The sequence below is a fragment of the Ranitomeya imitator genome, chromosome 1 (assembly GCF_032444005.1).
Source record: "Ranitomeya imitator isolate aRanImi1 chromosome 1, aRanImi1.pri, whole genome shotgun sequence".
In the NCBI taxonomy this organism is placed as follows: domain Eukaryota; kingdom Metazoa; phylum Chordata; class Amphibia; order Anura; family Dendrobatidae; genus Ranitomeya; species Ranitomeya imitator.
This window is the reverse complement of record NC_091282.1, coordinates 17,428,121-17,450,933: the sequence shown is the minus strand read 5'-3', so window position 1 is coordinate 17,450,933 and position 22,813 is coordinate 17,428,121. Positions and strand designations below refer to the sequence as shown.

Here is a 22,813-nt window from a genome sequence, read left to right as displayed (position 1 = left end):
GGAACTAGAGAGAGTACAAAGGAGGGCAACAAAATTAATAAAGGGGATGGGAGAACTACAATACCCAGATAGATTAGCGAAATTAGGATTATTTAGTCTAGAAAAAAGACGACTGAGAGGCGATCTAATAACCATGTATAAGTATATAAGGGGACAATACAAATATCTCGCTGAGGATCTGTTTATACCAAGGAAGGTGACGGGCACAAGGGGGCATTCTTTGCGTCTGGAGGAGAGAAGGTTTTTCCACCAACATAGAAGAGGATTCTTTACTGTTAGGGCAGTGAGAATCTGGAATTGCTTGCCTGAGGAGGTGGTGATGGCGAACTCAGTCGAGGGGTTCAAGAGAGGCCTGGATGTCTTCCTGGAGCAGAACAATATTGTATCATACAATTAGGTTCTGTAGAAGGACGTAGATCTGGGGATTTATTATGATGGAATATAGGCTGAACTGGATGGACAAATGTCTTTTTTCGGCCTTACTAACTATGTTACTATGTTCTGCTCTATAGTGAAAGAGTAGATGCTGCCATCACTCCATGCTCTTGGTAGACCTGCACTTTCCAACATGACAATGATACAATACCCATATCTAAGACCACTGTTGCATTTTTAAAGAACAGGGTAAAAGTGATTCAGTGTCTTCTGATCTGAACCCAACCAAACACAGATAGGGAAATCTGAAGAGACAAGTTGTCATCTCCTTCCATCCAGCATCCAGGCTCTAAGAGAGCTCTTTCTTGAAAAAGACAAAACAGATAGTCAGTGTTTTATGTCACCAACTTGTTTATTCCATGCCTTGAAGACTAAATCATGGAGGCCATACAAAATGCTAGATGTAGTAGCTTTTGATGTGGGGTGTATTAAGTTTTGCATCAACTAATTAGAGTAAGCCTGAAGATTTTGTAATGAAACTTATTAACCTTACTTTCATGTTTTGATTACAAAAAATGTTCTATGAAACTCAGGGTTGGCAAAATTCTACAAATTGTTCTTCAGTTAAGATCTTAAGTAATATTTCACTGATGAAAGGGGGTGTACTCATTTATGCTGAGCAATGTTTATTAAAATGTATAGAATATTGAACATAATTAGTTTCTTTCCTGCATGTCTTCTGTCATATTTTACATGATATGATTTATGTATAAAAGATTTCCCACATAGTGAACATGGCTACGGCTTCTCTTTAACAAGTTGTGATTCATTTGCAAAGCACCTTCCAAATTGTTAACATGAAGGTTTTTCACCTGTGTGAATTCTTTGATGTTTAACAAGCTGTAATTTACTTCTAGAACAGTTCCCACATTCTGAACATGAAAATGGCTTCTCTCCTGTGTGAATTCTCTCATGTGTAGCAAGATGTGATTTATATAAAAAACATTTCCCACATTCTAAACATGAAAATGGCTTTTCTCCTGTATGACTTCTCCTATGTGTAGCAAGATTTGAGTTATATATAAAACATTTCCCACATTCTGAACATGAATAAGGCTTTGCTCCTGTGTGAACTCTTTCATGTACAGCAAGAAGTGATTTATATAAAAAAGGTTTCCCACATTCTGAACATGGAAACGGCTTTTCTTCTGTGTGACTTCTCTCGTGTTTCACAAGACTTGATTTATCTGTAAAGCATTTCTCACATAGTGAACATGAATACGGCTTTTCTCCTGTGTGAGTTCTCTGATGTTTAACAAGTTGTGATTTCTCTATAAAGCATCTTCCACATTGCAAACATGAAAAAGGTTTTTCTCCTGTGTGAATTCTTCGATGTTTAACAAGCTCTGATTTACTCCCAAAACATTTCCCACATTCTGAACATGAAAATGGCTTTTCTCCTGTATGAATTCTCCCATGTGTAGTAAGGTTTGATTTATACGTAAATGATTTCCCACATTCTGAACATGAATATGGCTTCTCTCCTGTGTGAATTTTTTGGTGTGTATTAAGATATGTTTTATATATAAAAGATTTCCCACATTCTGAACATGAATATGGCTTCTCTTCTCTATGACTTTTCTCATGTTGCACAAGACTTGATTTACCTGTAAAGCATTTCTCACAGAATGAACATGAATACGGCTTTTCTCCTGTGTGAGTTCTTTGATGTCTAACAAGCATTGAATTATCTCTAAAACATTTCCCACATTCTGAACATGAATGTGGCTTCTTTCCAGTATGAATGTTCTGATGTCTATTAAGATGTCCTTTATCTGTGAAGGACTTCCCACATAGTGAGCATGAAAATGGTTTTTCTCCTGTGTGAATTCTTTGATGTATAAGAAGATTCCCTTTATCTGTAAAGAATTTTCCACATTCTGAACACGAATATGACTTCTCTCCTTTGTGAATTTTCTGATGCGTAATAAGACTCAATTTATATGTAAAGCATTTCCCACATTCTGTACATAAATATGGCTTGCCCCCTGTGTGAATTCTCTGATGCCTAATAAGACTCCCTTTATCTGTGAAGGCCTTCCCACATTGTGAACATGAAAATGGCTTTTCTCCTGTGTGAATCCTCTCATGTAAAACAAGTCTTGATTTATATGTAAAGCATTTCCCACATTCAGGACAGGAGTATGTTTTTTTTCCTTTGCGCTTTCTTTGTGTTAGAAAATCTAAGCTTTTTGTGAGTTGCGTGTCACACTGAAATCTTGTATCCACTTTGTCACCTGGAATTGTGGTAACAATGTGAGATTGCTCAGGAGAGGGTTCCTCATGATTAGGAGGATAAGAAAGTGAAGTGCTGTGAAGTCCAGGAGGTCCATGAAGGGTAATGAGGTTTTCTCCATTAGAGTGCTTCCCGATATCTTCTTTACAGTTTAGTGACAAATGATTATTCTCAAAAGTATTTCCTATAAGAATGAAAGATAGATTGGATGTGATTTTTTTTCTACAACACAAAAGGGATTTCTACATTTATTTTATGGAGCTCACAATGCAGACCCTCGTCAGTGAAAGGAACAGGAATAAGGATGACAACTACAACCTCTAGCAAAAATTATGTAATCACCAGCCTTGGAGGATGTTCATTCAGTTGTTTAATTTTGTAAAAGTAAAGCAGATCACAGGCATGGCACAAAACTAAAGTCATTTTAAATTGCAACTTTCTGGCTTTAAGAAACACTAAAAGAAATCAAGAACAAAAAATGTGGTAGTCAGTAATGGTTCCTTTTTTTAACCAAGCATAGGGGAAAAATTATGAAGTCACTCAATTCTGAGGAAAAAATTATGGAATCACCCTGTAAATTTTCATTCCCAAAACTAACACCTGCATCAAATTAGATCTGCTCGTTAGTTTGCATCTAAAAAGGAGTGATCACACCTTGGAGAGCTGTTGGACTGACATGAATCATGGCTCCAGCACGAGAGATGTCAATTGAAACAAAGGAGAGGATTATCAAACTCTTAAAAGAGGGTAAATCATCACGCAATGTTGCAAAAGATGTTGGTTGTTCACAGTCTGCTGCGTCTAAAATCTGGAACAAATACAAAAAACATGGGAAGGTTGTTAAAGGCAAACATACTGGTAGACTGTTATGATGCGGTGGTCTAGGAGCAACATGGAACGAGCTCTGAGGGAAGTGGTAACTGTACTGACCGCAGACCCTAAGCTCAACACAGCACTAGAAGCAGCCGTGGAATGCTCCTAACTCTCCCTAGGCATCTCATCACAGCCTAAGAGCTAACTACCCCTGAAGACAGAAGCAGGAAAACTATCTTGCCTCAGAGAAAATCCCCAAAGGATAGATTAGCCCCCCACAAATAATGACTGTGAGTGGAGAAGAAAAAGACATACACAGAATGAAACCAGGATGAGCACAGGAGGCCAGTCTAGCTTGATAGATAGGACAGGATGGAACACTGTGCGGTCAGTATAAAACACTACAAAAATCCACGCAGAGCAAACAAAAAATCTCCACACCTGACTAAAGGTGTGGAGGGTCACTCTGCTTCCCAGAGCTTCCAGCAAGACAGAAAAAAAATCAAACTGATAATGCTGGACAAACAAAGAAAGCACAGAATGGATAAGTCCACAAACTATGGACAGAAAAAGTAAGCAAAAACTTAGCTTTGCTGAACTGGTCAGGATAACAGGGAACTCCAAAGAGATGTGAATCCAACCAGGAACCATTTACAAGTGGCACTAGCTGAAGGAACAGCCAGGCTTAAATAGGCGAGAGAGGAGACGATAAGTGGAGGCAGCTGAATACAGCTAACTCCAAGGAGCAGCCATACCACTTGAAACCACAAGAGGGAGCCCAAGAGCAGAACTCACAAAAGTGCCACTTACAACCACCGGAGGGAGCCCAGGAGCAGAATTCACAACAGTACCCCCCCTTGAGGAGGGGTCACCGAACCCTCACCAGAGCCCCCAGGCCGATCAGGACGAGCCAAATGAAAAGCACGAACCAAATCGGTGGCATGGACATCGGAGGCAACAACCCAAGAATTATCCTCCTGGCCATACCCCTTCCACTTGACAAGATACTGAAGCCTCCGCCTCGAAAAACGAGAATCCAAACTCTTCTCAACCTCATATTCCAACTCCCCATCAACCAACACCGGGGCAGGAGGGTCAACCGAGGGAACAACGGACACCACATATCGGACACCACATATCTCCGTAACAAAGATCTATGGAAAACATTATGAATGGCAAAAGAGGCTGGAAGAGCCAAATGAAAAGACACCGGATTAATAATTTCAAAAATTTTATAAGGACCAATAAACCGAGGCTTAAACTTAGGGGAGGAAACCTTCATAGGAACATGACGAGAAGAAAACCAAACCAGATCCCCCACACGAAGCCGGGGACCAACACACTGACGGCGGTTAGCAAAACGTTGAGCCCTTTCCTGAGACAACATCAAATTGTCCACCACATGAGTCCAAATCTGCTGCAGCCTGTCCACTACAGAATCAACACCAGGACAATCAGAAGGCTCAACCTGCCCAGAAGAAAAACGAGGATGAAAACCAAAATTACAAAAGAAAGGTGAAACCAAAGTAGCCGAACTAGCCCGATTATTAAGGGCAAACTCGGCCAACGGCAAGAAAGCCACCCAATCATCCTGATCAGCAGACACAAAGCTTCTCAAATAGGTCTCCAAGGTCTGATTAGTTCGCTCAGTTTGGCCATTAGTCTGAGGATGAAACGCCGAAGAAAAAGACAAATCAATGCCCATCCTAGCACAAAAGGCCCGCCAAAATCTAGAGACAAACTGAGAACCTCTGTCAGAGACAATATTCTCTGGAATGCCATGCAAACGAACCACATGCTGAAAAAATAATGGAACCAGATCCAAGGAGGAAGGCAAAGGTACCAGATGGACCATTTTAGAGAACCGGTCGCAAACAACCCAGATAACAGACATCTTCTGGGTAACAGGAAGATCCAAAATAAAATCCATGGAAATATGCGTCCAGGGCCTCTCAGGGACCGGCAAAGGCAAAAGCAACCCACTAGCGCGGGAACAGCAAGGCTTGGCCCGGGCGCAAGTCCCACAGGACTGCACAAAAGCACGCACATTGCGCGACAAGGAAGGCCACCAAAAGGACCTAGCAACCAAATCTCTGGTACCAAAATTCCCAGGATGACCAGCCAACACTGAACAATGAACCTCAGAAATAACCTTACTTGTCCATCTATCAGGAACGAACAGCTTCCCCACTGGACAGCGGTCAGGCCTATCAGCCTGAAATTCCTGAAGCACCCGCCGCAAATCAGGGGAGATAGCAGAAAGAATCACCCCCTCCTTAAGAATGCCAACCGGCTCAAGGACTCCAGGAGAATCAGGCGAAAAACTCCTAGCGAGGGCATCAGCCTTAACATTCTTAGATCCCGGAAGATACGAGACCACAAAATCAAAACGGGAGAAAAACAGGGACCATCGAGCCTGTCTAGGATTCAGCCGCTTGTCCGACTCGAGGTAAATCAGATTCTTATGATCGGTCAGGACCACAACGCGGTGTTTAGCACCCTCAAGCCAATGTCACCACTCCTCAAACGCCCACTTCATAGCCAACAACTCCCGATTGCCGACATCATAATTGCGTTCGGCAGGCGAAAACTTTCTGGAAAAAAAAAGCACACGGTTTCATCAAAGAACCATCAGATTCCCCCTGAGACAAAACAGCCCCTGCCCCAATCTCAGAAGCGTCGACTTCAACCTGAAAAGGAAGAGAAACATCCGGCTGACGCAACACAGGGGCAGAAGTAAATCGGCGTTTAAGCTCCTGAAAGGCCTCAACAGCCTCTGAGGACCAATTCGTTACATCAGCGCCTTTCTTCGTCAAATCAGTAAGGGGCTTAACCACACTGAAAAAGTTGGCAATGAAACGGCGATAGAAATTAGCAAAGCCCAAAAATTTTTGAAGGCCCTTCACAGATGTGGGTTTGATCCAGTCATGAATAGCTTGGACCTTAACAGGATCCATTTCTATAGACGAGGGAGAAAAAATAAAACCCAAAAAAGAGACCTTCTGAACTCCGAATAGGCAGTTAGACCCCTTCACAAATAAAGCATTATCACGAAGGATCTGGAACACCATCCTGACCTGCTTCACATGAGACTCCCAATCATCGGAAAAAATCAAAATATCATCCAAATATACGACCATGAATTTATCAAGATAATTGCGGAAAATATCATGCATGAAAGACTGGAACACAAATGGAGCATTAGAAAGCCCAAATGGCATCACAAGATATTCAAAATGGCCTTCGGGCGTATTAAATGCAGTTTTCCATTCATCACCCTGTTTAATACGAACAAGATTATATGCCCCTCGGAGGTCAATCTTAGTAAACCACCTAGCCCCCTTAATCTGAGCAAACAAATCCGTAAGCAAGGGCAAGGGGTATTGGAATTTGACCGTGATTTTATTAAGAAGACGATAATCAATACAGGGTCTCAAGGAGCCATCCTTCTTAGCAACAAAAAAGAAACCCGCTCCCAAAGGTGACGAAGAGGGCCTAATATGCCCCTTCTCCAAAGATTCCTTAACATAACTCCGCATGGCGGCATGCTCCGGTACAGACAGATTGAAAAGTCGGCCCTTAGGGAACTTGCAACCAGGAATCAAGTTAATAGCACAATCACAGTCCCTGTGCGGAGGAAGGGAACTGGACTTGGGCTCATCAAATACATCCAGGAAATCTGACAAAAACTCAGGAACCTCAGGAGAGGGGGAAGAGGAAATTGACATCAAAGGAACGTCACTATGTACCCCTTGACAACCCCAACTAGTCACCGACATAGTTTTCCAATCCAGCACCGGATTATGTTCCTGTAACCATGGGAAACCTAGTACAACAACATCATGCAGGTTATGCAACACCAGAAAACGGCAATCTTCCTGATGTGCTGGAGCCATGTACATAGTCATCTGTGTCCAGTACTGAGGTTTATTCTTGGCCAGGGATGTAGCATCAATACCCCTCAAAGGAATAGGGCTTTGCAAAGGCTGTAAGGAAAAACCACAGCGCCTGGCGAATTCTAAGTCCATTAAGTTCAGGGCAGCGCCTGAATCCACAAATGCCATGACAGAAAAGGACGACAATGAGCAAATCAGGGTTACAGATAAGAGAAATTTAGGCTGTATAGTACTAATGGTAACAGACCTAGCAACTCTCATAGTACGCTTAGGGCAATCAGAGATAACATGAGCAGAATCACCACAGTAGAAACACAGCCTATTCTGACGTCTGAATTCCTGCCGTTCTATTCTAGTCAAAATCCTATCACATTGCATAGGTTCAGGACTTTGATCAGAGGATACTGCCATATGGTGTACAGCTTTGCGCTCGCGCAGACGCCGATCGATCTGAATGGCTAGAGACATAGATTCGCTCAAACCGGCAGGCGTAGGAAAGCCCACCATAACATCTTTAAGGGCTTCAGAAAGACCCTTTCTGAAAATAGCAGCCAGAGCCTCTTCATTCCATTTAGTGAGCACAGACCATTTTCTAAATTTCTGGCAGTATAACTCTGCCTCTTCCTGACCTTGACACAGGGCTAACAGGGTTTTTTCTGCATGATCCACAGAATTAGGTTCGTCATACAATAATCCGAGCACTTGAAAAAATGCATCAACATTCAATAATGCCGGATCCCCTGCTTCAAGAGAAAAAGCCCAGTCTTGAGGGTCACCCCGCAGCAAGGATATGATGATTTTTACCTGTTGAATGGGATCACCAGAAGAACGGGGTTTCAAAGCAAAAAACAATCTGCAGTTATTTTTAAAGTTCAAAAACTTGGATCTGTCCCCAAAAAACAAATCAGGAGTAGGAATTCTAGGCTCTAAAGCCGGAGTCTGGACAACATAGTCCTGGATGCTCTGTACTCTTGCAACAAGTTGATCCACACGAGAAAACAAACCTTGAACATCCATGCCAAAGCATATATCCTGAACCACCCAGATATCAAGAGGAAAAAAAAAAGACAAACTAGAGCACAGAAAAAAAAAATGGTTCAGAACTTTATTTTCCTTCTTTTGAGATGCAATTAATTCATTTTTGGCCACTTGTACTGTTATGATGCGGTGGTCTAGGAGCAACATGGAACGAGCTCTAAGGGAAGTGGTAACTGTACTGACCGCAGACCCTAAGCTTAACACAACACTAGAAGCAGCCGTGGAATGCTCCTAACTCTCCCTAGGCATCTCGTCACAGCCTAAGAGCTAACTACCCCTGAAGACAGAAGCAGGAAAACTATCTTGCCTCAGAGAAAATCCCCAAAGGATAGATTAGCCCCCCACAAATAATGACTGTGAGTGGAGAGGAAAAAGACATACACAGAATGAAACCAGGATGAGCACAGGAGGCCAGTCTAGCTTGATAGATAGGACAGGATGGAACACTGTGCGGTCAGTATAAAACACTACAAAAATCCACGCAGAGTAAACAAAAAATCTCCACACCTGACTAAAGGTGTGGAGGGTCACTCTGCTTCCCAGAGCTTCCAGCAAGACAGAAAAAAATTCAAGCTGATAATGCTGGACAAACAAAGAAAGCACAGAATGGATAAGTCCACAATCTATGGACAGAAAAGAGCAAGCAAAAACTTAGCTTAGCTGAACTGGTCAGGATAACAGGGAACTCCAAAGAGATGCGAATCCAACCAGGAACCATTTACAAGTAGCACTAGCTGACGGAACAGCCAGGCTTAAATAAGCGAGAGAGGAGACGATAAGTGGAGGCAGCTGAATACAACTAACTCCAAGGAGCAGCCATACCACTTGAAACCACAAGAGGGAGCCCAAGAGCAGAACTCACAAAAGTGCCACTTACAACCACCGGAGGGAGCCCAGGAGCAGAATTCACAACAGTAGACCAAGGAAGACATCAAAACGTCAAGACCGGAAACTTAAAGCAATATGTCTCCAAAACAGGAAATGCACAACAAAACAAATGGGGAACGAATGGGTGGAAACTGGAGTCAACGTCTGTGACCGAACTGTAAGAAACCGCCTAAAGGAAATGGGATTTACATACAGAAAAGCTAAACGAAAGCCATCATTAACACCTAAACAGAAAAAAACAAGGTTACAATGGGCTAAGGAAAAACAATCGTGGACTGTGGATGACTGGATGAAAGTCATATTCAGTGAGGAATCGCGAATCTGCATTGGGCAAAGTGATGATGCTGGAACTTTTGTTTGGTGCCGTTCCAATGAGATTTATAAAGATGACCGCCTGAAGAGAACATGCAAATTTCCACAGTCATTGATGATATGGGGCTGCATGTCAGGTAAAGGCACTGGGGAGACGGCTGTCATTACATCTTCAATAAATGCACAAGTTTATGTTGATATTTTGGACTCTACTAGTGGTGTTGGAGCGTTTTTTTGTTTGTTTGTTTTTCATGATTCCATAATTTTTTCCTCAGAATTGAGTGACTCCATAATTTTTCCCCTCTGCTTGGTTAAAAAAAGTAACCATTACTGACGACCACATTTTTTGTTATTGATTTCTTTTAGTGTTTCTTAAAGCCAGAAAGTTGCCATGTAAAATTACTTTAGTTTTATGCCATGTCTGTGATCTGCTTTTTTTCTACAAAATTAAACAACTGAATGAACTGTTATGACCTGGTGGTTAGGAGCACCTGGAAAGACCTGATGGTTAAACCGATACAGGACAAGCTCTGGGAAGTGGGAACTCTGCTGACCGCAACCCCTAATCCTATCACACACACTAGAAATAGCCGTGGAGCGTACCTGACATGGCCTAGACGTCTCGGCACAGCCTAAGAACTAGCTATCCCTAGAGACAGAAAATAAAGCCTACCTTGCCTCAGAGAAATTTCCCCAAAGGAAAAGGCAGCCCCCCACAAATATTAACTGTGAGTTAAGATGAAAGTCACAAACACAGAAATGAAACAGGTTTTAGCAAAGGAAGGCCAGACTAACTAAATAGACAGAGGATAGGAAAGGTATCTTTGCGGTCAGCACAAAAAACTACAAAAGACCACGCAGAGTGTGCAAAAAGACCCCCGCACCGACTCACGGTGCGGAGGCGCCACCCTGCATCCCAGAGCTTCCAGCTAGCAAGACAAAATCATGAAAGCAAGCTGGACTAGAAAACCATGAACAGAAAATAACAATCGGGAACTTAGCTTCTTGCAGGAAGAGACAGGTCTCCAGAAAGATCCAAGAGCGAACTGAACCAGCACAGGAACATTGACAGCTGGCATGGAGTAACGATCTGAGTGGGGTTAAATAGAGAAGCCAGCCTAAGAATAACCTAGGTCACCTGTGGAAGGAACCTCAGATCCAGCAACTCCACTCACAGCCACCAGAGGGAGTCCATGGACAGAACTCGCCGAAGTACCATTCACGACCACAGGAGGGAACCCGATAACAGAATTCACAACAGTACCCCCCCTTTAGGAGGGGTCACCGAACCCTCACCAGAACCCCCAGGCCGATCAGGACGAGCCAAATGAAAGGCACGAACCAGATCGGCAGCATGAACATCAGAGGCAACAACCCAGGAATTATCTTCCTGACCATAACCCTTCCACTTGACCAGGTACTGGAGTTTCCGTCTCGAAACACGAGAATCCAAAATCTTCTCCACCACAAACTACAACTCCCCCTCGACCAACACCGGGGCAGGAGGGTCAACGGAGGGAACCATAGGCGCCACATATCTCCGCAACAACGACCTATGGAACACATTATGGATGGCAAAAGAAGCTGGAAGGGCCAAACGAAATGACACAGGATTGAGAACTTCAGAAATCTTATAAGGGCAAATGAAACGAGGCTTAAATTTAGGAGAGGAAACCTTCATAGGAACATAACGAGACGACAACCAAACCAAATCCCCAACACGAAGTCGGGGACCAACACAGCGATGGCGGTTAGCGAAACGTTGAGCCTTCTCCTGGGACAATGTCAAATTGTCCACTACGTGAGTCCAAATTTGCTGCAACCTGTCCACCACAGAATCTACACCAGGACAGTCTGAAGGCTCAACCTGCCCTGAAGAAAAAGGAGGATGGAAACCAGAATTACAGAAAAAAGGCGAAACCAAAGTAGCCGAGCTGGCCCGATTATTAAGGGCGAACTCAGCCAAAGGCAAGAAGGACACCAAATCATCCTGATCAGCAGAAACAAAACATCTCAGATATGTTTCCAAAGTCTGATTGGTTCGTTCGGTTTGGCCATTTGTCTGAGGATGGAAGGCCGAAGAAAAAGACAAATCAATGCCCATCTTAGCACAAAAGGACCGCCAAAACCTCGAACACAAACTGGGAACCTCTGTCCGAGACGATGTTCTCCAGAATGCCATGCAAACGAACCACATGCTGGAAAAACAATGGCACCAAATCAGAGGAGGAAGGCAATTTAGACAAGGGTACCAAATGGACCATCTTAGAGAAGCGATCACACACCACCCAGATGACCGACATCCTTTGAGAGACAGGGAGATCTGAAATAAAATCCATGGAAATATGCGTCCAGGGCCTCTTTGGGACCGGCAAGGGCAAAATCAACCCACTGGCACGAGAACAGCAGGGCTTAGCCCGAGCACAAATCCCACAGGACTGCACAAAAGAACGTACATCCCGTGACAAGGAAGGCCACCAAAAGGATCTAGCCACCAAATCTCTGGTACCAAAGATTCCAGGATGACCAGCTAACACCGAACAATGAACCTCAGAGATAACTCTACTAGTCCATCTATCAGGGACAAACAGTTTCTCCGCTGGACAACGGTCAGGTCTATCAGCCTGAAACTTCTGCAGCACCCGCCGCAAATCAGGGGAGATGGCAGACAAAATTACCCTCTCTTTGAGAATACCAGCCGGCTCAGGAACATCCGGAGAGTCAGGCATAAAACTCCTTGAAAGGGCATCAGCCTTCACATTCTTAGAGCCCGGAAGGTACGAAACCACAAAATCGAAACGGGAGAAAAACAGCGACCATCGAGCCTGTCTAGGATTCAACCGTTTGGCATATTCGAGATAAGTCAAATTCTTGTGATCCGTCAAGACCACCACGCGATGCTTGGCTCCTTCAAGCCAATGTCGCCACTCTTCAAATGCCCACTTCATAGCCAACAACTCTCGATTGCCAACATCATAATTGCGCTCAGCAGGCGAGAACTTTCTAGAAAAAAAAGCACATGGTTTCATCACCCAGCCATCCGAACTTCTTTGAGACAAAACAGCCCCTGCTCCAATCTCAGAAGCATCAACCTCGACCTGAAACGGGAGCGAAACATCTGGCTGACACAACACAGGGGCAGTAGAAAAACGACGCTTCAACTCCTGAAAAGCCTCAACGGCCGCAGAGGACCAATTGACCACATCAGCACCTTTCTTGGTCAAATCAGTCAACGGTTTAACAACACTAGAAAAATTAGCGATGAAGCGACGGTAAAAATTAGCAAAGCCCAGGAACTTCTGCAGGCTCTTCACAGATGTAGGCTGAGTCCAATCATAAATGGCCTGAACTTTAACAGGGTCCATCTCGATAGTAGAAGGGGAAAAAATGAAACCCAAAAATGAAACCTTCTGAACCCCAAAGAGACATTTAGACCCCTTCACAAACAAGGAATTCGCACGAAGGACCTGGAACACCATTCTGACCTGCTTCACATGAGACTCCCAATCATCCGAAAAGACCAAAATATCATCCAAATATACAATCATGAATCTATCCAGGTACTTTCGGAAGATGTCATGCATAAAGGACTGAAACACAGATGGAGCATTAGAAAGCCCGAATGGCATCACCAGGTACTCAAAATGGCCCTCGGGCGTATTAAATGCTGTTTTCCATTCATCGCCCTGTTTAATACGCACAAGATTATACGCCCCTCGGAGATCTATCTTGGTGAACCAACTAGCCCCCTTAATCCGAGCAAACAAATCAGACAGTAGCGGCAAAGGGTACTGAAATTTGACCGTGATCTTATTAAGAAGGCGGCAATCAATACAAGGTCTCAAAGAACCATACTTCTTGGCCACAAAAAAGAACCCTGCTCCCAACGGTGATGACGACGGGCGAATATGCCCTTTCTCCAAGGACTCCTTTATATAACTCCGCATAGCGGCGTGTTCTGGCACCGATAAATTGAACAGTCGACCCTTAGGAAACTTACTACCAGGAATCAAATCAATAGCACAATCACAATCCCTATGAGGAGGTAGGGCACCGGATTTGGGCTCATCAAATACATCCCGGTAATCCGACAAAAACTCAAGGACTTCAGAAGGAGTGGAAGACGAAATTGACAGCAATGGAACATCACCATGTACCCCCTGACAACACCAGCTGGACACAGACATTGATTTCCAATCCAATACTGGGTTGTGGACCTGTAACCATGGTAACCCCAAAACGACCACATCATGCAGATTATGCAACACCAAAAAGCGAATATCCTCCTGATGTGCAGGAGCCATGCACATGGTCAAATGAGTCCAGTACTGAGGCTTATTCTTGGCCAAAGGCGTAGCATCAATCCCTCTTAAAGGAATAGGATACTGCAAGGGCTCCAAGAAAAAACCACAGCGCCTGGCAAACTCCAAGTCCATCAAATTCAGGGCAGGGCCTGAATCCACAAATGCCATAACCGAATAGGACAACAAAGAGCAAATCAGAGTAACGGACAAAAGAAATTTAGACTGTACAGTACCAATGGTGGCAGACCTAGCGAACCGCTTAGTGCGCTTAGGACAATTGGAAATAGCATGAGTGGAGTCACCACAGTAAAAACACATCCCATTCTGATGTCTGTGTTCCTGCCGTTCAGTTCTGGTCAAAGTCCTATCGCATTGCATGGGCTCAGGCCCATGCTCAGAGAGTACCGCCAAATGGTGCACAGCTTTGCGCTCACGCAAACGCCGATCGATCTGAATGGCCAAGGACATAGACTCATTCAGACCAGCAGGCGTGGGAAATCCCACCATAGTATCCTTAAGGGTTTCCGAAAGACCCTTTCTGAAAATTGCCGCCAGGGCACACTCATTCCACTGAGTAAGCACAGACCACTTTCTAAACTTCTGACAATATACCTCCGCTTCATCCTGACCCTGACACAAAGCCAGCAAGATTTTCTCTGCCTGATCCACTGAATATGGTTCATCATAAAGCAATCCAAGCGCCGGAAAAAACGCATCAACATCACGCAATGCAGGATCTCCTGGCACAAGGGAAAATGCCCAGTCTTGAGGGTCACCACGCAAGAAAGAAATAATAATTTTCACTTGTTGAATAGAATCACCAGAGGAGCGGGGTTTCAAAGCAAGAAACAGTTTACAATTATTTTTTAAATTCAGAAACCTAGATATATCCCCAGAAAACAAATCAGGAATTGGAATTCTAGGCTCTAACATCGGATTCTGAACTACAAAATCTTGAATGCTTTGTACCCTTGCAGTGAGATTATCCACACAAGAGGACAGACCTTGAATGTCCATATCTACACCTGTGTCCTGAACCACCCAGAGATCTAGGGGAAAAGAAAGACAAAACACACTGCAGAGAAAAAAAAATGGTCTCAGAACTTCTCTTATCCCTCTATTGAGATGCATTAATACTTTGGGCCAGCTGTACTGTTAATGACCTGGTGGTTAGGAGCACCTGGAAAGACCTGATGGTTAAACCGATACAGGACAAGCTCTGGGAAGTGGGAACTCTGCTGACCGCAACCCCTAATCCTATCACACACACTAGAAATAGCCGTGGAGCGTACCTGACATGGCCTAGACGCCTCGGCACAGCCTAAGAACTAGCTAGCCCTAGAAACAGAAAATAAAGCCTACCTTGCCTCAGAGAAATTTCCCCAAAGGAAAAGGCAGCCCCCCACAAATATTAACTGTGAGTTAAGATGAAAGTCACAAACACAGAAATGAAACAGGTTTTAGCAAAGGGAGGCCAGACTAACTAAATAGACAGTGGATAGGAAAGGTATCTTTGCGGTCAGCACAAAAAACTACAAAAGACCACGCAGAGTGTGCAAAAAGACCCCCGCACCGACTCACGGTGCGGAGGCGCCACCCTGCATCCCAGAGCTTCCAGCTAGCAAGACAAAATCATGAAAGCAAGCTGGACTAGAAAACCATGAACAGAAAATAACAATCGGGAACTTAGCTTCTTGCAGGAAGAGACAGGTCACCAGAAAGATCCAAGAGTGAACTGAACCAGTACAGGAACATTGACAGCTGGCATGGAGTAACGATCTGAGTGGGGTTAAATAGAGAAGCTAGCCTAAGAATAACCTAGGTCACCTGTGGAAGGAACCTCAGATCCAGCAACTCCACTCACAGCCACGGACAGAACTCGCCGAAGTACCATTCACAACCACAGGAGGGAGCCCGATAACAGAATTCACAACAATGAACATCCTCCAAGGCCGGTGATTCCATAATTTTTGCCAAGGGTTTTATATGTCATAACATTAACACAATAATGGGTAATGCGAAGTACACTTATAAATTGGCACAAGTCAGAGCTGGCAGAGATTAATGTAGGTAGCAAATAGACAGTTCTTAAAGGGTACCTTTCATCAGGATTTACCCCCTTAATGTACAACCAGCGCCATTTCACTCTCATAGCAAGCTTCATACCATGCCCTTAGTGTAGAAAGGTGTCCATGCAATTAAAAATAAGAGTTTAATATTTCGGTACCGTATGCAAATGAGATTGACTAATTAGAAAGGTAGCCCTACATCCAGGAGCAGTGGAGCTCCAGGCACTGTAACACTGTGCTCAGTATGCATTATAGGACATCTTAAAAAACTGCAACAGCACTGAAGGCACATTAACCCCTTAAGGACCAAGCCACTTTGTACATTAATGGAGCCTCATTTTACAATTCTGACCACTGTCACTTTATGTGGTAATAACTCTGGAGCTTCCACACATCCCAGTGATTCTAAGAATGTTTTTGTTGTGATATATTGTGCTTCATGTTAATGGTAAATTTTGGTCTTATTATTTGCATTTATTAATGAAAATATCAAAAGTTTTAACCCAAAAATTTAGTATTTCGCAGTTTTCAAACGTTGACTTTGTATGCCCTTATCCCTTTCACCCGCGGAGCTTTTTTTGGTTTTGCGTTTTCGTTTTTCTCTCCCCTCCTTCCCAGAGCCATAACTTTTTTAATTTTCAGTCAATATGGCCAATACCCGTAGCGTCTCCATTTTTCGTGATCTCGGATTGGGTGAGGGCTTATTTTTTTTGCGTGCGGAGCTGACATTTTTAGTGATACCATTTTGGTCGCCCGTTATTGCATTTTAATGCAATGTTGTGGTGACCCAAAAAAAGTAATTCTGGCGGTTTAACTTTTTTTTACCACTACGCTGCTTAGCGATCAGGTTAATCTTTTTTTTTTTTTATTGATAGATCGGGCGATTCTGAACGCGCCGATACCAAATATGTGTAGATTTGGCTTTATTTTGAAAGGGCCGAAATTTTTTTACTTTTGCCATGCTTCAATAGTCTCCATGAGAGGCTAGAAGCTGCCATAACACGATCGGCTCTGCTATATATAGGCGATGATCAGATCGCCTTTATGTAGCAGAATTACTGCATTGCTATGAGCGCCGACCACCAGGTGGTGCTCATAACAATCCGGCATCAATAGCCATAAAGGTCTCAAGGAGACCTCTGGTTGTCATGCCAACGCACCGCTGACCCCTGATCACGTGACGGGGGGGTCAGCGGTGCGCATATTTCTGGCCCGAAGGCTGGATACGCGCGTTAAATGTCGCTGTCAGAGTTTAATAGTTAATAGGCGCGGGAGGATCACGATTCTGCATGCGCCTATTGCGGGCACATGTCAGCTGTTCAAAACAGCTGACATGTCCCGGCTTTGATGCGGGCACCACATTAAGTTGAAGGTTCCCTCTTAGAAACTGGGTCCTAGGTTCATTGGTCCTTATAAGATTGTGACCGTCATCAATCCTGTAGCATTCTGCCTTGCTTTGCCCCTCACCTTTAGGATCCATAATGTGTTTCATCGATCTGTACTCAAAAAATATGTTGTGTCCTCTGTACCATCACCACTACCACCATCTCCAGTCATTGTGGATGGAAATTTGGAATTTCAAATAGCCAAGATTGTTGATTCTTTCTTAGTTCGTCGGTGGCTTCAGTATCTGGTACACCGGAAGGGATACAGTCCTGAAGAGAGGATGTGGGTACCAGCATCTGTTGTCCATGTGGCCGGTCTTTTCACTTGGCACACCCTGTTAAACCTGGTTCTGAGGTTCAGAAGATACCTTGTAGAAGGGGGGTACTGTCATGGGTTTACCACGACAAAGAGGAGCCAGAAGACCGCAGCATCTGTTTTCTTAAACTCCTGCACTGATTAGAAGAACTTCACCTTCATATTAAACAGTGTAAATTTCTTTTGGCAGAGCAGGGGTTAATCTGCTCAGTTGAGAGCTCCTGGAAGCTTTCCTGTGTTAAGGCTCCCGGATGTGCTTTGTTAGCCACTCACCTCTCCTATATAATCTGGGTCCAGGCTAGCACTCATTGTCAGAGGTAGCTTATGCTGCATGACTGGTGGTTGTTGGTGGTTATTATTTGAGAAGGCGTTTGGTGGATTTGTCTGTGACTGTTGTTAGGTTTTGAGTGTGTTTTAATTCCCTTCCTTCTTCTACTTTGGTTTAACCACATCCTTTACTCCCCAGTGCATCCCTCTGTTATTTCTGTGTGTATATTTGTATGTTTGGTATTGTTCGCTACCCCTGGTCATATTACCTTGTTAGTCTGGTTGGTGTACTAGGGTATACAACTATTCCCCTCTTACCTGAGTGGGGGAAGGGTACAAACTGAGAGTGAATTCACAAGCTAAGGCAAGGTACCTGGCCCTGAGATCTTCACCATGAGAAGTAATCCGGGGAGCAGGGCGAGCTAGGGCACCCCTAGCATTAGGGACAGGGAAGGAGCCCCTGGTCCCAGGCACCCGACAACAGAGTGGTGACAGGTGCCCAAATTTTTACATTGGCACATTTTCCTTTTAGTAATTTTTAAAGTGTAAAAAATGAACTTTTTTTGCATATAATACAAAAGAAATGTGTCATCTTTAACTTTAGACCTTTTAGAGATAATTTCATCTTCAACTTGCTTAACTGTTCACAATAACAGTAATTTTGACCAGGGGTGCCCAAACTTTTACATGACACTTTAGATTGTGTCATGTAATGATGAGCTGATGGGAGTAGTAGTAGGTGACCACAGCACAGACATGACAGTCTCCCCTCCTCACCCTGCTGATCGGCCCATATTGCGATCGCCTCTTGAGCTTCATGTATAACTGCAACCTTAATATCGATCAGATCTTCATCCTAAAAAGAAAAATGTAAGATGAGCTCAGGTCCCATCACTTCATGGTCAGATGTTGTGGAGGCTTCAGTGTCATCTACCTGATGGTCCTCCGGGATGTTGTGATTCTCCTCCGGACAGTCCTGGGGACACAGAGGACGGGGACATCTCTCTGGTGGATTTCTCCTCCTGGATCCATCTGTGGAGACACAGACTGAATACATCACCTGCCATGTATCTGTCTATATATGAGACACGTCTCTCAGAACCAGTAATTCTAGGTTTATACATCAGGGACTAAATTACATTGTTGTGGTCCTCACCACCGGTACTGAGGTCCCAGCACATTGTGGCCCCCAAGTATGAAGTGATAATCAGCGAGGCCAAAGCCTAATGCTCTCTGCTCTGCACTCGGAGGACAAGAACCCTGAGGAGAGGGACAGAGAAGATCCTCATCAGTCAGATGGAGGAGCCGTACTAAGAAACACAACTTCTCCAAGTTTCGTCTCCTCCAGTGATGGAACAATAGGGGAGCTGGAGAAAGCTCCACATTTCTATCCAGCGGTTTCTTCTCTCCTAATTCACCATTATGGAGATTGGGGGAAGGACGGTTACCATTTACCAGTGATTGTTTTTTTGATAGCTCATGACGTCACCATGAGAACATGGCCTCCCTCCTGGACAGGATCCTCTGGGATCACTCTAAGAGGCGAGAACCTGCAGTTTTCCTAGCCTCATCACTGCAGATGGTAAAATACAGGGAAAGTGACAAACACGGGTCAGAGAGAAACAAGGGAGAAATACTCAGCATCAGGCACTGCTAAGCTCCAAAGCAGCAGAGAATACGGCACCAGGAATCTCCACTTCCAAAGCAGCAACACCACCGACACAGGAGAGCTCCAAAGCCCTAGCTGGTCTGCAAAGAAGTAACTCTATTACCGACGATCAGCTGATGGGTCATGTGACTATTTAAAGGAAAGTGGGAGTGGTTACCAACCAACATCAGCTTATCAATCTAAAAGAGCAGCCAGCAAGAGACTGACATTAACTCTTGCTGGACCAAAAGGAAAAAAACATTTAAATATCAGCAGAATCAGAGCTGCCACGAATCCCATAATGAATAGTGACACATCAACCTCGATATAAACACTAAAACAGGCAGCCATTCCCCTGGCGATTCTGCTATGGAAACATTCTGGGATAGAGGGGTTTAGAAGATAAAATTGCACTTTATGGTGTACTGGCCTGTCTCCTGGTAGCGCCCCCAGCCTCTGGACACTACGCTGACAGACACAGCAAACCTTCTTGCCACAGCTCGCATTGATGTGCCATCCTGGATGAGCTGCACTACCTGAGCCACTTGTGTGGATTGTAGAGTCCGTCTCATGCTACCACGAGTGTGAAAGCACAACCAACATTCAAAAGTGACCAAAACATCAGCCAGAAAGCATTGGTACTGAGATGTGGTCTGTGGTCCCCACCTGCAGAACCGCTCCTTTATTGAGGGGGTCTTGATAATTGCCAATAATTTCCATCTGTTGTCTATTCCATTTGCACAACAGCATGTGAAATTGATTGTCGATCAGTGTCGCTTCCTAAGTGGGCAGTTTGATTTCACAGAAGGTTGATTCACTTGGAGTTATATTCTGTTGTTTAAGTGTTCCCTTTATTATTATTATGAGCAGTGTATATGAAGACTCCTGGAACTCTATACTCTGGAGTGATGACACCAAAATAATTTTTTTTTAAACTGATTGCTTAAAAACTGTATGACATTGCAAAGGTGAGGAATACAATAATAAATCAACGTAGCTCTGGACTGGAAAAGGTATTAATATTTAAATATTTGGGAGTGATGGTCTCACCTGGCCCGCTAGATTATGAAATCTATAAATTACTAAATTTAGCCCCGATCCTCACTAAGTTTACACGGAAAAGAGATGTGTGGTCTAAACTTCCTGTATCAGTTGTGGGGAGAGCCAATTTAATTAAAATTTCTTGGCGGCAGCCCAAGCTCAATATTTTAGAGGATGGGAGGATGCAGGTAAAAATTTGTTATAGGATCTCTTGCAGTGTGGGGTAAATAGCCGATGTTTATATGAAGCACTAGAGGGTAACAAATTCAAATCTTCTCCAACTTCCAACATATTCGTTAATGCATAAAATATGGTGGAAAATACTAGATCTGCAGCAAATAGAGAGTTGTCCACAATTTACATCAATATGGGACACGCCGTGGTTAGCTAATCTGAGAAGTTTGGTGGGTTTTGGGAAGTGGAGGGAGAGGCGGGTGGGCAGGGTATCCCAGGTGCTGTTAGAAAATGTACTCAAATCTTATGCACAGTTACAGGAGGAGTTTGATCTCAGTCCAAAGGACATTTATAAATACCTCCAACTGCATTCAATGCGGACTTTACAGAGAGTGGCTTGAAAGTCTATGTACCAAATACTGTTATACAGTTAATTAAATCACAAAAATATATTTTTTGCCCCAAAGATATAATAGCCCATGTACAGATGGGCAAAGTATCTGCATACATATAATTATACACAACTTGAGATGCTCTCTAGTAAAAAAAAAGGGGAGTCTCAAACCTAGATACTTGATAAAACAATGAAGTTTTATTGATACAAAACATTAAAACATTGTACAGAAAAAGGTGCTGGATAATACCAAAAGAGGGACTATATGTCCTGAGGAACCTACACACTGAACCAAATACGCACTATGGCCATGTACAACAGAGTAAACTAGGGAAGAAAAAGGGATACCGTAATAAGGCACACTGCGCACAGGGGTAAAGCTCTGCCCCGACGCGCGTTTCGCACTGCTTCTAGAAGCAGAGGGACGTCTGGGCCTCCACACCGATCCACATAGCGGTATGTACTAGCCGGTTCTTGTCTATTTGGGATATATGTCTATATACCTATGTGCCACTGCGCTGGATCTATTGGGGAACTTTTTGTGCACATATGATTGAATGTATTGCCTTTGGGCGGCTATGTCAGCACGTTATCTAGCTTTACCCGTGTGCGCAGTGTGCCTTATTACGGTATCCCTTTTTCTTCCCTAGTTTACTCTGCTGTACATTGCCATAGTGCGTATTTGGTTCAGTGTGTAGGTTCCTCAGGACATATAGTCCCTCTTTTGGTATTATCCAGCACCTTTTTCTGTACAATGTTTTAATGTTTTGGATCAATAAAACTTCATTTTATCAAGTATCTAGGTTTGAGACTCCCCTTTTTTTTACTAGAGAGCATCTCAAGTTGTGTATAATTATATACAGTTAATTAGTAGATCACATAGTTAATCTGGGATAATATCGCGGCTATAAAGATCTTTATTAACATTTGTGCTAATCAAATACCCAATTCCTAGCAAAGAGAGATGGGAGGAAGGAGATTGGCCCAATAGAAGGTCAATGGATAGAGATATTGGAAAGGGAACCTCCACTCTCTTGTAGTGTAGCACATAGACTTTCTCAACTTTAGATGTATACAACACCAGAGTTTATGTGTAGGATTGGGGCCAGAGCGGACGCATGCTGTCCTAGGCGTGGGGTGCAGCCGGCTACTCTACTTCATATGATGTGGTCATGTCCTAAACTGGAGCGATACTGGAGGACAGTACTGGGATTAATTAGACGAGTGTTTAAGGTGGTATTGGAAACTACGCCCTTAGTTTGTGTGTTGGGTATGTGGAAGATCTACAGACAAATGAACCGGGTAAAACAGCTATAGCACGAATTCTGTATTTAGCAAGAAAACTAATAGCGCAACATTGTTTGGATACCGAGAGCCCAACAAAAAAGGAATATATCAACAAAATAAACTGGTTTATAAGTTTAGAAAAAGGTGTGTACAAAAAAAAGAAGAGGCAATATCAATAAATTTGAACAGCTTTGGGCTGCCTGGATGGATGAACCAGGGCTCCCGTCAAGGGAATTAGTGAGATATAGATTGGGCTCAATTTAACAAAGGATTACGAGAGATATGATCCATGTTTATGCCATGTGCAATA

General features: G+C 43.6%; 1 protein-coding gene across 3 annotated transcripts in view; it reads right to left on the bottom strand.

Annotated features, from left to right (window-relative positions):
- Window positions 1–355: 355 nt before the first annotated feature.
- Window positions 356–22,813, bottom strand: part of LOC138658299 (zinc finger protein 665-like) — a 158,549-nt gene continuing 136,091 nt past the window's right edge. For all 3 annotated transcript variants that reach the window (XM_069745787.1, XM_069745782.1, XM_069745777.1), the window contains exons 5-7: window positions 18,894–18,991; window positions 18,737–18,815; window positions 356–2,855 (exon numbers count right to left, since the gene is read on the bottom strand). In XM_069745787.1, the coding sequence (XP_069601888.1) occupies window positions 1,228–2,855; window positions 18,737–18,815; window positions 18,894–18,991 (1,805 nt within the window). In that variant the 3' untranslated portion in view covers window positions 356–1,227. The remainder of the gene's footprint in view (window positions 2,856–18,736; window positions 18,816–18,893; window positions 18,992–22,813) is intronic.